Source organism: Ptychodera flava, unplaced genomic scaffold (genome assembly GCF_041260155.1).
Source record: "Ptychodera flava strain L36383 unplaced genomic scaffold, AS_Pfla_20210202 Scaffold_52__1_contigs__length_894533_pilon, whole genome shotgun sequence".
Taxonomy (NCBI): Eukaryota; Metazoa; Hemichordata; class Enteropneusta; family Ptychoderidae; genus Ptychodera; species Ptychodera flava.
The window spans coordinates 395,715-409,076 of record NW_027248374.1 but is presented as its reverse complement, the minus strand read 5'-3'; the positions used below and the strand labels follow the sequence as shown (position 1 = coordinate 409,076).

The 13,362-nt window shown below is 43.6% G+C and overlaps 1 protein-coding gene and 1 long non-coding RNA gene across 4 annotated transcripts in view; one reads left to right on the top strand and one right to left on the bottom strand.

Annotated features, from left to right (window-relative positions):
• LOC139128415 (uncharacterized) overlaps nucleotides 1-13,362 on the top strand; it is a 93,365-nt gene that overhangs the window by 44,420 nt on the left and 35,583 nt on the right. The window lies entirely within an intron of this gene.
• On the bottom strand, nucleotides 4,189-9,091 carry LOC139128414 (uncharacterized). Its single transcript, XM_070694187.1, has 2 exons — nucleotides 8,383-9,091; nucleotides 4,189-4,991 (listed from the first exon to the last, which is right to left on the bottom strand). Exons 1-2 carry the CDS (start codon nucleotides 9,089-9,091, stop codon nucleotides 4,189-4,191), a joined length of 1,512 nt encoding a protein of 503 aa, XP_070550288.1.

Genomic DNA, 13,362 nt, shown 5'->3' with positions numbered 1-13,362 from the left:
CGGAAAATGATGTGTTACATAACAGGTTGGTCAGTAATGAATGAAATATCGTTTTGAGGGTATCACTAGTAGAATGCACATAGTCTTTTGAAAAATAAACTGATTTATTTTTCACATTTGATCGCTGTGATACTTTGTGCATTTCAATTTGGTAATTTTCTACCATTTGTAAAATAAAAATATGAGTTTGACTTGTAAGATTTAGTAAAATGACAAACTATTTCAAAGTAATGTTTACACATTATGAAAGTATGTTTAATACACATAAAGGTGCATTGAAATTGAATAGCTTTGATGATGTGGGATATTTTTTGCGATATTTGTGTATAAATTTTTCATTATCTGACATCATATTGTGAGATACCTCCTGTGTCATAGAAGTTTTAAAGAGAAGTAAGCAACTTCATAAAGGAGACTAGCAGTAAATAACAGTCTACAGAGAATACATGATAGTGCTAGGTGGCATCAATTTGCTTCTCTGATGCCTGCAGACTTAAAATTATATACACAATTGCAATCTTGTGCACTTACATTATGTTTTAAATCATGAAATAGGAACAGTTTGAAGTACAATTACTTGAATATTTCGATGGACCTTGAATAGTTCTGCCAGAGTTCAGTTTTGTATTTATTTTAATGCTGTAAACTGTAAAGTAAGATACAGGGGAGGTATAAGAGTTACAAAAGTAAGGAATTTTATCTCCTGCAAACGTTCATACAGCGCCACCTGTGGCAGGGGTCAAGAGGTCATCGTGTAGGCTTTTCCCATCCTCTTTTGCCCTGAGACGGTCCTCCAGGCAAGACTGCCATTTCTGCAGCTGGACCTCATCTGAACTTTAACAACGGTAACGGTATTTATATATTCCTTTCTTCACAAGAACTATGCCCCTATCTGTTTAGTACTTTTGGGGCATTCTTTCATACGCCGTCTAGGAAAATATACGCACCGGAACTCACTCATTTTTTTGTCTGTGTGTCCGAAGCATGTTTGTGAGGGGTATCAGCAGAGGTAACTTTTTCTGAGGACATCGTACGTGAGAGACGTATCGCCATATTTTGTATTTTCAACATCGGTACAAACGATCTATCCAGTGTGCATGATTCACCCGAGGCTATTGCTCAGAGGATTATTTTATTCATGCAGAATCTCCATCGGCATTCAACGTTCGAGTGTTATCATTAGTTGTAAGCTAAGTTTTGCATCGTGCACGGAGTAGTAATGTAAAGAAAGATTTATGTGCATTGGCATGACAGTATTATTTAAAGTCCTGCCTAAAATCATGGAGTTAGTCACCTAACTATGCTTACCGGTACAGCTATAACATCATGAACATGGCTTCAGCTTTTTTAGTCATTTCCTTCAATGGCAATTTTGTATGAAATTCTCCACTGAACTCACAGATAGAATACACTAAGCTCTGAAACATTCAAAAAACCTCACGGAACTGGAGAGAAAGCAAAAACTGTAATACTGGTGTGTCTGATAAAAAGCAAAAGCAGTCAATACAAGCAAAACATGCATGAATGATTGATGCTGACAAACCGTACAGCACTTGTCTACACGATTGCCCACAAAAGAGCGACAATGGTAGGCCTGTCCGTGCACTTTGATCCTGGCTAAGGTTTTATCTAGAGCCCTATAACAATACCCTACTTCCCTAGGCAAGTTGCTCTCTTAGCTACAGGCTTCAGTTTTCTAGATAAACCAATGAAATCATGATACATTAATTTTAAACAACAGAAGGTAAAGATTCATGTTCATCAAGGACATTACAAAAATATTTGTTCTGTATGGCAAAGACAATTACTTTTTCTTCTGCACATAAAAGCAATTCATCTCTTTCCTCTTTAAGTCTGAATACTTCATTAAGTGGTACATCATCTTTATCATCCTCATCAAGATGTTCAAATGCAATAAGTTCAGTCTCAATGAATTCAGCCTGATCCCTACAATCATCAGATACAGGGAGATATACAATTTTTGTGAATCCACAGTGACTTTTTAGTTTGTGACACATACAACTTATTTATAATTATATCAATGCACGTTTGGAATGTAAAACAAAAGAATTTTTTTCAACATTATATTCTTGCCTCACTACATAATGAATCCGAGTCATTGTCTAATGTCACCTTCTTCTTATATAGAATTCTAGTATGCGCTTCATTTGACTTGCGACAATGTAGTGCCCTAGTTATTCATAAGTTGTATGTGAATACAAGTGAAGGACTTTACAGTCACAACCAAATGGTGTTGGATTCTTGCAGCGTTTTGTTTTCATTTTCAGGGGCAAACATGTTTTCACCATGCTAATAAATTGCATATACCAGTACATGTGTGATGGAAGCTTAACTGTCACAACTAACAGCACACTTTTCCCTTAACAAATCTGTTGACCAGAAAGTGCCCGGTATGTGCCCGGTATGTGCCTGGAATAGATCCGGTTTGTGCCCTTAATTATTGCCCAGTTTGCGGCCGTTTATGTCCAAAAACGGTCGAAACCAGAAACCCATTCAGTGACCGTATACAAAAAAATTATAATGGTGACTGGATGATGACTGGTTGTGGCAAAAAACAGTCATAAAACGGCCATCCATTTTATTTCTGTGACCAGGAAGTGCCCGGTTATGGCCAAAAACGGTAACAAAACGGGCGCACGGTTTATGCCCAGTTCTGTGTTGGTGACCGGAAAGTGCCCGGTATGAGCCCAGAATAGACCCGGTTTGCGGCCGGTTATGGCCAAAAGCAGTCGAAACCGGGCGCCCGTTCAGTGACCGTATAAAAATAAGTTTATAATCATGGTGATTGGATGATGACCGGTTGTGGCAAAAAACGGTAATAATGAAAGAAGACTCAGTGACACGAGAGTGGCGTTGCAGAAATCTGGGGATGGACTCCACACAAACGTCGTAGTGCACCTCCCCTGCGGTGGCAATCGCAGATTTGAGTGGCATCGAAGAGGGGTGATGTGGTGTCGGAGTGAAGCCTGCCAGGCTAGCAGCCTGGCACATGAGGAGGGCCTGAAGTTCACCGGCTCAAGTCACGTGACAGACTGCGTGGTACCATGACAGACCCAGCAGGCTCTGTGATGGCAACCCCCTTTCTTTATTAAGTAATAAAAAATGTTGTGTACAAGGGTGGGATGGTGGGAAAGCAAAGCTCAGTGCGGCAGCTAGCATGTGAATGCTCAGTTTTGGAATGAATGGCAACAGGAAACCTCGGTGAAGGTCACGGTTGAATACATTTGCATGTAATAAATGAAGGGATTAGCTACTATGATTCAATGTCCACTGTAAAAATGCAAAGCTCAAGCATAAACATGGCCAAGAGACGCTGTTGGAGGCTGCAAAAACATGAAACGTGTACAGCGTCCCTTCCTTCATTAACACAGATTACATAGCTAGGAAAAAATGTAATCATAATATTAATGAAAGAAGACTCAGTGACACAAGAGTGGCGTTGCAGAAATCTGGGGATGGACTCCACACAAACGTCATAGTGCACCTCCCCTGCGGTGGCAATCGCAGATTTGAGTGGCATCGAAGAGGGGTGACGTGGTGTCGGAGTGAAGCCTGCCAACACAGTGGGTTTGTCTTGGCGTCGCTAGCAGCCTGGCACATGAGGAGGGCCTGAAGTTCACCGGCTCAAGTCACGTGACAGACTGCGTGGTACCATGACAGACCCAGCAGGCTCTGTGATGGCAACCCCAAATTGGCATAGCAACAGGCGGTCCGGGCCACTATGCGTGGATGCATAAGCGAAGATAGTGAAAAACAACGGAGGAAATAAACAGCATGAACTGCGTTGAATGCAGGTTGTCAAAGCAAGCAAACTTTATGATACAAATATTTCGATATCCATTTCCATGATGCATGTAAGAAGTGTTCGTGAGTTCAATGTTCGCGCCCTGACTTAACGTCCCAGACTACGGTCCTACTCCGAGCAGCAAATATTAGTCATATGTGAATGTAATGTTCACGAAGGGAAAAACTGTGCCATTTGAGGTAGCTGAAAAGTGAAAGAGTGGCCAAACAGGGCAAGTGTCAAAGTAACTCTAACGTGGCACAGCACGCGAACAGTGCAGGGCAAATGGGGAACGAATGAGCGTCAATAAGGCACCGCGATCGAAGGGTACATCATTGTCAATGTCCTTGTGCATGCGAAGCGACCAATGTTGAAGGAACAGCTCAAAGGGTTGCAGTTGGCGTTGAGATGTACACCTGGTAGGCATCGCTTCTCCATCTTCCTAGTGTCTTGATGAGCCACGCTGGTAGATTGGCATCCGCCGCTGTGGTAGCGGCACCACTCCTGAAGCTGTGGGTGGCAAAATGATGAGCGTTGTCTATCCCAGCTCTGCTTAGCAGGTCACGAAGATGGATAGTCAGGGCGTGTCGTGTGAGCCATGTTTTGTCGAAGTCGTGGCTCCCTGGTGCTGTGAATTCACTGACACGGAGGAAGCCGAAGAAAGCCATGGTGAAGGCTGACCATAGCATTAGCTTGTCATAGTCACACAGAGATGCGTGTGCCCGTAAGGCTTCCTTTAGTCTCACAAGTATGTCGATGGTAATGGGCAGTCTGGTGCGTTTTTGGTCTCCTAAGCTCCGGTGTATGCCTTGCATTGTACGTTGTAACTGTATGTGATTGCTGACGTCATCTTCGAAGCCCATTTCGGTGTGCAGGCGAATTATGGCTGCGAGGTAGACCCTGATTGTGGTGAACTTGAGACCATTACGGGCTAGGTCGGTGATGAAGAGCGTTGCCGACTGCAGTGTCACTGGGGTGGGCGTTAGACCGTGTGTGTGGCAGAATGCAATATAGTTTGACTGACCGACCTGATATGTTTTCCTTGTGGAGCCTGCAATGCTGTTGTGTATAAAGGCCTTGGCATGTGACTCTAGTTGGAGGACAGCAGAATTTCTGGTTGGAGGTGACTTGGAACGCTGAATGGGTCTTGGTCTGCCATTGGTGCAAGCTGCCTGAATTTCGTCATCTGCAAACGAGAAAGTGAATCAGCTATTGTGTTATCTGTGCCTCTTATGTGAGCAAGCATGACATGAAAGTTCCCTTTGGCGGCTGCAAAGAAGATAGCTCTGACCAAACGCATTATTCGTGGACAGCGCGATGAGCCTTTTTTCCAGATGCTGACCACTGACGTATTATCGCAATGGAAGAGAATTCTCCGTCCATGCCACAATTGCCCCCAAATTGAACAGGCCAGCATGATTGGGTACATCTCTTGCCATTCGATTGAAGCGTTGAAGTCGTCAGGCCAGGTGAGATGGAACCAATGACCTTTGTGGTATGCACCACAGCCGATTGACCCAGCGGCATCTGTGAACAGTTCGAGGTCGGAGGATGCAGACCACTCTGTATCAAGGAAGGAAGCTGAGCCGTTCCAAGTGGGAAGAAAATCCAGCCACCATTGGACGTCAAGGCGGAAGTCATCTGACAGGGTGATGATGTCATTGGTGCGTTTGACGGTTGTGCTGAGATCAATCATACGGCGTAGGAAGATTCTGCCAGCCGGAATACATTTGCATGCAAAGGAGAGAGTTCCTATTAAAGATAGAAGTTGGCGTTTCGTGCAGCTTTGTTGCTGTATCCATGTTGGCAAGGCTTGCATCAGATCGGTGAGCTTGTCGTTTGGGAGTCGCATGACCATTTTGATTGTGTCGAGTTCGATGCCCAGGAAAATGATGATCGGTGATGGGCCTTCGATCTTCTCCGGGGCGGTTGGGACGCCAAGGTCGTGACAGACTGATACCATTGTGTTCAAGAGTTGCTGGCATTTATCGGTGCATGGAGGTCCTGCGCCGAAGTAGTCATCAAGATAGTGAAGTAGGTCTTCAGTATCGGCTCTCCGGCTGATGATCCAGTGAATGGCATCTGCAATCTGATTGAACAGGAACGGTGCCGATCTAAGACCGAAGGGCAGAACACGGTCAAAGAAGTAGTGATCCAACCATTTGAAACCAAGTAGGTGCCAGTCTTCTTTTCAGACAGGACAGAGGCGAAAGGCATACCTCAGATGTCGACCTTTGTCATTAAAGTTCCTTTGCCATACTTGTATTATGGCAACAGCATCGTCGACCCTGGCGTAGGAGAGCGTATAGTCTTCTTTACAGATGTTGGCGTTGACGCTGTCTGTGTTAGGTTGGGATAGGTCCATATAATAATACGATGGCCCCCGGACTTTTTTGGTCGAAGGCCGAGGGAGTTGATGACAAAGTCTGGAAGTGGGGGGGCTGGTGAAAGGTCCAACTGTGTGGCCAAGCGAGACTTCTTTGAGGATTGCTTTGGTGACGATGTCTGGGTTGCTTAGTGCCGACCGTGCATTTGGTGTGAAACGGGGGTAATGGTGACCTTTGAATCCCAGGTTTGCGCCATGGCTGATGCTTTGCAAGACAGATGAAACAAATTCCTTGTTGGGGTGGTGGTGTAGTTCTGCTGCAAATCTATGAAGCTGCAGTGGGGTTGTTGGTTGGAGTGATACGGTCAGCCCTGGCTTGCATGTTATGCCCTCGAAAGGGCTGTGGCGGAAAGGGCTGGTCTTGCTGTTGTTTTGAACCAGATTTTTTGTGGGATGATGCGCCATGGTCGGTGGCAGAGCAAACGGAACATGTGTGAATGCGACCATGTGCACATGGACTTTTGCAGTTCCCTCGGTTGAATTGTCGACATACCTGGGTGCTTGTTGTTGGAGCAATCATCATCATCATTCATTAGTTGTTGTGTAGCTGTAGGCGTGGCATGGAGTTGTCCCAGTAATATGGGTGGCGTGAGGCAGCATTGGTGTGACATTCAGATTTTAGGTGACCTCGTTGGCCACAGGCGAAGCATTTTGGAATCAACAGATGTGGACGCAGCTGAAAGCATGTAAAGTCTAGTTTATGGTCTGGTACACTCCAAATGTGCTGGTCGGGATATCTGGATTTGTTAAGACGGAAGGCTTTAGGTACCGTTCAGTTTTTACGGCCGGGGGGGCCGGCAAAATCCAGGGGGGGGGGGTCATCATAATTTTGGAATCCGCAAAGGGGGGGTCATCGCTTTTTCACTGGTAGGAAAGGGGGGGTCACCACATTTTCAAAAACATAATACCAACAATAAAGTTCACTTTATGCCATGGCCATGATCGACCCTCTTTACCGGCGGGCCGCCGAAGGCGGCCCACTACAATAAATATACATTATGTATTACCCATGACCCTCTTAACGGGCAGACGCCTTTGGCGGCCCACTCCAATTAGGTTTACTTCATGCAATGGCCATGATCGACCCTCTTTACCGGCGGGCCGCCTTCGGCGGCCCACTACAATAAATATACATTATGTATTACCCACGACCCTCTTAACGGGCAGACGCCTTCGGCGGGCCACTCCAATTAGGTTTACTTCATGCAATGGCCATGACTGACCCTCTTAACCGGCGGGCCGCCTCCGGCGGCCCACTACAATAAATTGACTTTATGTAATACCCCACGGCAATCTTACCGTAAAATTCCCAATGAAGCCGCGGCTTGTATTAGAAACATTTTTGAGGGACCCCTGGGATCACGCACTGAATAATGGTAATGGCCGCATGCCTTCAGCGGCCCTGTCCAGTAAAGTCTACTTTATGCAATAGCCATGATCGACCCTCTTTACCAGCGTGCCACCTTTGGTGGCCCACTAGAATAAAGTTGACTTTACGTAATGGCCCATGACCCTCTTGACCGGAGGGCTGCCTTTTACTTTATACAATGTCCATGGACATGAGTTGTCTATGGAAATGAAGTTAAAAATTGCCTTACAGTCGTCCTAATTAACAGACGTTTCAATGGATGTGGCTGAGAAGTTTGTGCACTGGCATCGAATAAAGTGCGCCGCGTACCGGAGTTCAAATCTAAACCATGCGGGTAAATTTGACATATGGGTTTTGGTTATTTTTCCGGGGGGGGGGGGGGGGGGGTCATCAATTTTTTTCGTCTGACAAATGGGGGGGGTCATCATTTTTTCACAAAAAATGCAGGGGGGGTCTATATTTTTTTGAACACCGGCGAAAAGATTTTGCCGCCCCCCCCCCCCAGGCCGTAAAAACTGAACGCTCCCTTATCGTACCCTAGCCATGCCTCAGGCTTGTAGGTCTCAGCCTTGGATGCTATGAATTGGTAGTAACTGCATAGGTGGACGGCTTCGTGAGGGAAGAAGTATGAACGGTAGGCTTGGAATGTCGCAAACCACTGTGACCATGACTCGAAACTGTCGATATTCTTCCGTTTTATGTGGGTTGTGAAGGTGGCCACGCCAGGAGTGTCCGGGTCGAAGGAGACTTGCGTTTTGGTGGTCTGAGCAGAGGATGGGAGGAGGGTGTCGGGGTGTAAATCAGCTAGTTCGATAAACTTACCAGGGTTGGCGAGTGCTGTTAGCGTTGACTGGTCGACGTACGGAAGGTTCAGATGTGATGGGGGAATTGGTGTGGACTTTTGTACTGGCGGTGGCTGTACGTTGGCGGTGATGACGTTGAGCTCACTTGGAACGTTGTTATCCATGGAGGCCGCCATGTTTGTGCTGGCGCCACCAACGGCCTGCTGGTTGACTTCCTGTCGATGAAACGTGGCGGAAGCTGGATCGGGTGTGGTCTGGTAGCGTGTCTCAATGACGTCGTCATTAATCTGGCGACGAGAAGTCGTCGTTGGCTGGACGTGCTGCCGAAAGTGGTTGGCTGCGTTGAGTTGGTTAGATGTGCCGATCAGTGCCGGTGATAGTACCTCTTGGTAGGAGTTGATGGCCTGGCCCGTCATGTGTCGAGTGAACGCATCGATGGTATGGTTTGAACTTGGTGCTGAAGTGGTATTACCGGAGCCGACGCAGATGACGTCCTGGGCGGTTGACCCGGCGTAGCCTGCAGTGACGCTCACCGCGGCGGCGATTTGAGACTGGATGAGTTGACCAATGTTTTCGGGAAGGGTTGCACCATCGTTGTTATTCAGAGTGGATCGACGTCGAGACTTTCGTGAAGCCTGGCTCCTCTTGGCGGCCGGGGTTGTATCGAAGTGTGCAGGTACGCGCTTGGTGCGAGAGGACAGACGGCGAGCGGTTTTAGTTTTGCCCATGCTTCCTTTGAAGGTGAGGAATGCAGCGAGACGAAGACAATGGTAGTGTGGAACTGGAGCGAGTTCAGAAAGCAAAGCTCAGTGCGGCAGCTAGCACGTGAATGCTCAGTTTTGGAATGAATTGCAACAGGAAACCTCGGTGAAGGTCACAGTTGAATACATTTGCATGTAATAAAATGAAGGGATTAGCGACTATGATTCAATGTCCACTGTAAAAATGCAAAGCTCAAGCATAAACATGGCCAAGAGACGCTGGTGGAGGCTGCAAAAACATGACACGTGTACAGCGTCCCTTCCTTCATTAACACAGATTACATAGCTAGGAAAAAATGTAATCATAATAATAAAACGGCCATCCATTTTGTTTCTGTGACCAGGAAGTGCCCGGTTGTGGCCAAAAACGGTCAGAAAACGGGCGCATGGTTTATGCCCGTTTTGCGTTGGTGACCGGAAAGTGCCTGGTATTGGAAAACAAAACTGGTGCCCGTTTTATGCCCGTTTTTTTTCTATGACCGGAAAGTGCCTGGTTATGGCCAAAAAATGGTCAGAAAACGGGCGCACGGCTTATGCCCGTTTTTTTTTGTTGGTGACCGGAAAATGCCTGGTAATGGAAAAGAAATCTGGTACTCGTTTTAAGCTGTTTTTTTCCTATGACTGGAAAGTGCAGGGCAAATCATTAGTTCCAGAGACCAGCTCTGGAACTGTTAGTTTTTGCTCACTTTCCTTCCTTCTTTCTTTCTTTCTTTCTCTCGCATTACTACCATAGAACATGCTATATACAAATTTTACCTTCATTACCCAGAATGCATTGTGACACGCTTATGACGTCATCGGTCATCTCGGACGGGTTTCACGGGCATTTCTTGTTTGTTTATTCATTTATTTTTTATTTTGCATTGCACAAATATCAAATTGCGTTCAGCTATTAATAATTCTAGCTTTCTTTCGCTTTGTTTTTTGTTGCTTTTTGATTATTAGCTCCGCTGTCAGCGACGCGGAGCTTATCAAATAGGTTGATTATCCGTCGTCGTCCGTCGTCTGGCGGCGTCCGGTGTCCGGCGTCGTCTGGCGTCCGGCGTCGTCCGTCAACAATTGCCTTCTCCTCTAAAACCACAAGTCCAATTGCTTTGGAATTTTATATGCAGTTCACTTGGGATGACCTCACTTCAGTTTCTTCAAATCATGGTGAAATTTGCATATATGTTTTTGGTAAAGAAATCGTCTTCCCTGAAACCGCTCGTCCGATTTCTTTGAAATTTGATATGCAGTTTGCTTAGGGTGACTTAAATCAGATTTGTTAAAATGGCGGTGAAATTTGCATATTTGTATTTTTAAGGCAATTTTTGTCATTTTTGGTAAAAAAATCTTTAAAATCTTCTTCTTCAAAACTACTGGTCAGATATCTTTTATATATGATACACATGTCTCTAGGGATGATCTATTTCAGATTTGTTCAAATTGTGCAGAAATATGCAAATTTGCATTTTTAAGGCAATTTTTGCCACTTTTGGTCAAAAAATGTATTCTCAAAAAGTACTGGTCTGATAGTTTTGAAATTTAGTATACAGGTTTCTATAGATAAACTTAGTAATATATGTTGGATTTCTCATGAAATCTGTAATTTTGTATTTTTGGGCAATTTTTGCCATTTTTGGTCAAAAAATGTGTATTTCCAAAACTACTCATCTGATAGCTTTAAAATTTAGTATACAGGCTCCTACAGATGAACTAAATGATATTTATGGAAATAATGATGAAATCTGCAATTTTGTAGCTTTGAGGCAATTTTTTCCATTTTTTGGTCAAAAAATGTGTTCCTCAAAAAGTACTGGTCTGATAGCTTTGAAATTTGGTATACAGGTTTCTACAGATGAGCTTAGTAATATATATTGAATTTCTGATGAAATCTGTAATTTTGTATTTTTTGGGCAATTTTTCCATTTTGGTCAAAATATGTGTATTTCCAAAACTACTTATCTGATAGCTTTGAAATTTGGTATACAGGTTTCCGTATATGAACTAAATGATATTTATTGAAATAATGATGACATCTGCAATTTTGAATTTTAGGGCAATTTTTCTCATTTTTGGTCAAAAAATGCGTTTCTAAAAAAGTACTGGTCTAACAGCTTTGAAATTTGGTATACAGGTTTCTATATATGAACTAAGTGTGATATTTGGAATTATGATGAAATCTGCAATTTTTTTGGGGGGGGGGGGGGCAATTGTTGCCATTTTTGGTCAGAATATTTTATTCTCAAAAAACTACTCATCAGATAGCTTTGGTTGACATGTTCTTAGGGATGATCGGATGTGATATATTCAAAGTATGATGAAATCTTCAATTTTGTATTTTTGCAGCTTATTTTAGCCACTTTTTTCTGGCCACTGCATTGAGTTATCAAAGATTTCCACCTTCTTCATCAACATGTGTCAAAAATAGTTATTCTGTACATAAACACAGCGGAGGTATATTGGCCGCTAGGTCGCTTGTTAATTTTTATTTTGCTCTAAATACTCGCCGTACGTGGCGCTATACTGTTACGTCATACGCCTTCCACGTGGTTTAGACTCACGCTGTTTCGCCCAAGTGCTCATGGGTTGAATGAGATTAAAAATGGCGGCGGATACTAACGCTTCCCTCGCATAGAGAGAGAAAAGTGGGCTTTGCGTAAGTTTACAAGCGCGGCTGGGCACATCGTGTACCTAGGCGAGGTGGGTGTGCTCGAAAACAAAGATCAATGCAAGTTTTGGATTCAAAATCGGCTGTTTTCGGCGGAGAAACTGCCCGCCGTATTTCTGAGGAGCCACCAGCGTTTTTTTCTATATCAGTCTGCAGGGCTGTGGTGGGAGGCCGTTTAACGCCGGTAACACACAGCCCTGCCATGCAGAGCTAGGCATAGCATAGTGAACTGTCTGTCACCGCACCGGCATGCGTTGGCTGCACGTAAAAGCAACTCAACTTTCCAAGATCAAACGGTCAGTATCTTGTGAAAACAGCGACATAGCAATGAAAATTGTTTTAGTCAGTGCTTTTAATCAAATGAAAATGCATGTGGCCTCGGTTTTCAAGTTCAACGGCCTAGGTCCGATGTCTCCTCTCGTCTGATATACATTTCCGTGCGTTGTCGCCCCAGTATGCAGCTGTTGCATTTTTACCGTACATGTAGGCATTTGTAATCTGTGTACTGTAATTCCCTGGACTGCCTTGCTTTAAGTTGTATTTTTTTGTTGTATCAGGCCTCACTATAGGTATGTGCTTGCATATTAAAATGCCAAGCACTCTTTCATTCTGCACCAATCTTCGTCACACATTCTCTTTTCTTCCGCTGCTCTGGTCTCTGGAACTTTGCTTTTGCTTGCAAATGCTTTCTAGTTTTGCATGTTATTGCACCTTTGCTGAAACTACACATGCAAAATTTCTTTCATAAGTTGGCATGATTCCACAGTAGTCAGCTCTGGAATAAACTTTTACCAATTTCAGCAACAGTAAGAAAACTACATAATTTATTAAATAGACGAGAGATACTGAAAACAAACGAAGCAACACAATTAAGTGACAGCAAAATTTTTTGTATTGCACTACAAGTTTCATAATTTTTATCTTCTCCAACAATATAATATGTTCAGTTCAGATATGTACACAGATGTTGTAAAATCACTTGTGTAGACATGGCAAATGTCAGTGACAAGGTTAACAATGAAACCTGACAAATCTTAACCCCTTGACTACCAAGGCCAATGTATTCCTATATACCAGGCCCCTTATGTAAATATTGATAAAATCTTGGGTGTGGTCATTGCATGAACACTGCTTAGAGTTAAAATTAAGTAAGTACCAATAAACCATATATTTTCTGAATCAGCATGAAATTTCCCACTTTTTCGTATATAAATTTTGTATTTCCAGGTCACGTGACTGATCACATGATATGTCATGTGACCAGAGTTGGCAAAGAATATGAATATTTGAAGCATCAGGACGTGTTTTGAATCCATAAAATGATGCAAATTTGAATGCAGTTGCAATTTTCATGGCATTGTCTTTACATATATGTAATAATAACTACCCTTTACTTTATTTATAGATGTACCTTTTTAAGATTTTTCTCACAAAAGGCAGAGTAAATGAACCACAAACATCAGCATCTGACATGATTCTGTATTTGAAAATCAACACATTTTATATTTGTAAACACCTGCTTGATGTCTCCTTGCAGAAACATGCATCTAAAATGGTTATGATTTATCAAAAAATAATTTACAATATT

Coding starts and splice junctions, on each gene's coding strand:
- LOC139128414 (XM_070694187.1), bottom strand. CDS start 9,091: ATGGGCAAAACTAAAACCGCTCGCCGTCTGTCCTCTCGCACCAAGCGC. Junction 4,992..8,382: donor AACAGCACTCGCCAACCCTG/GTAAGTTTATCG, acceptor TCTCGTTTGCAG/ATGACGAAATTCAGGCAGCT.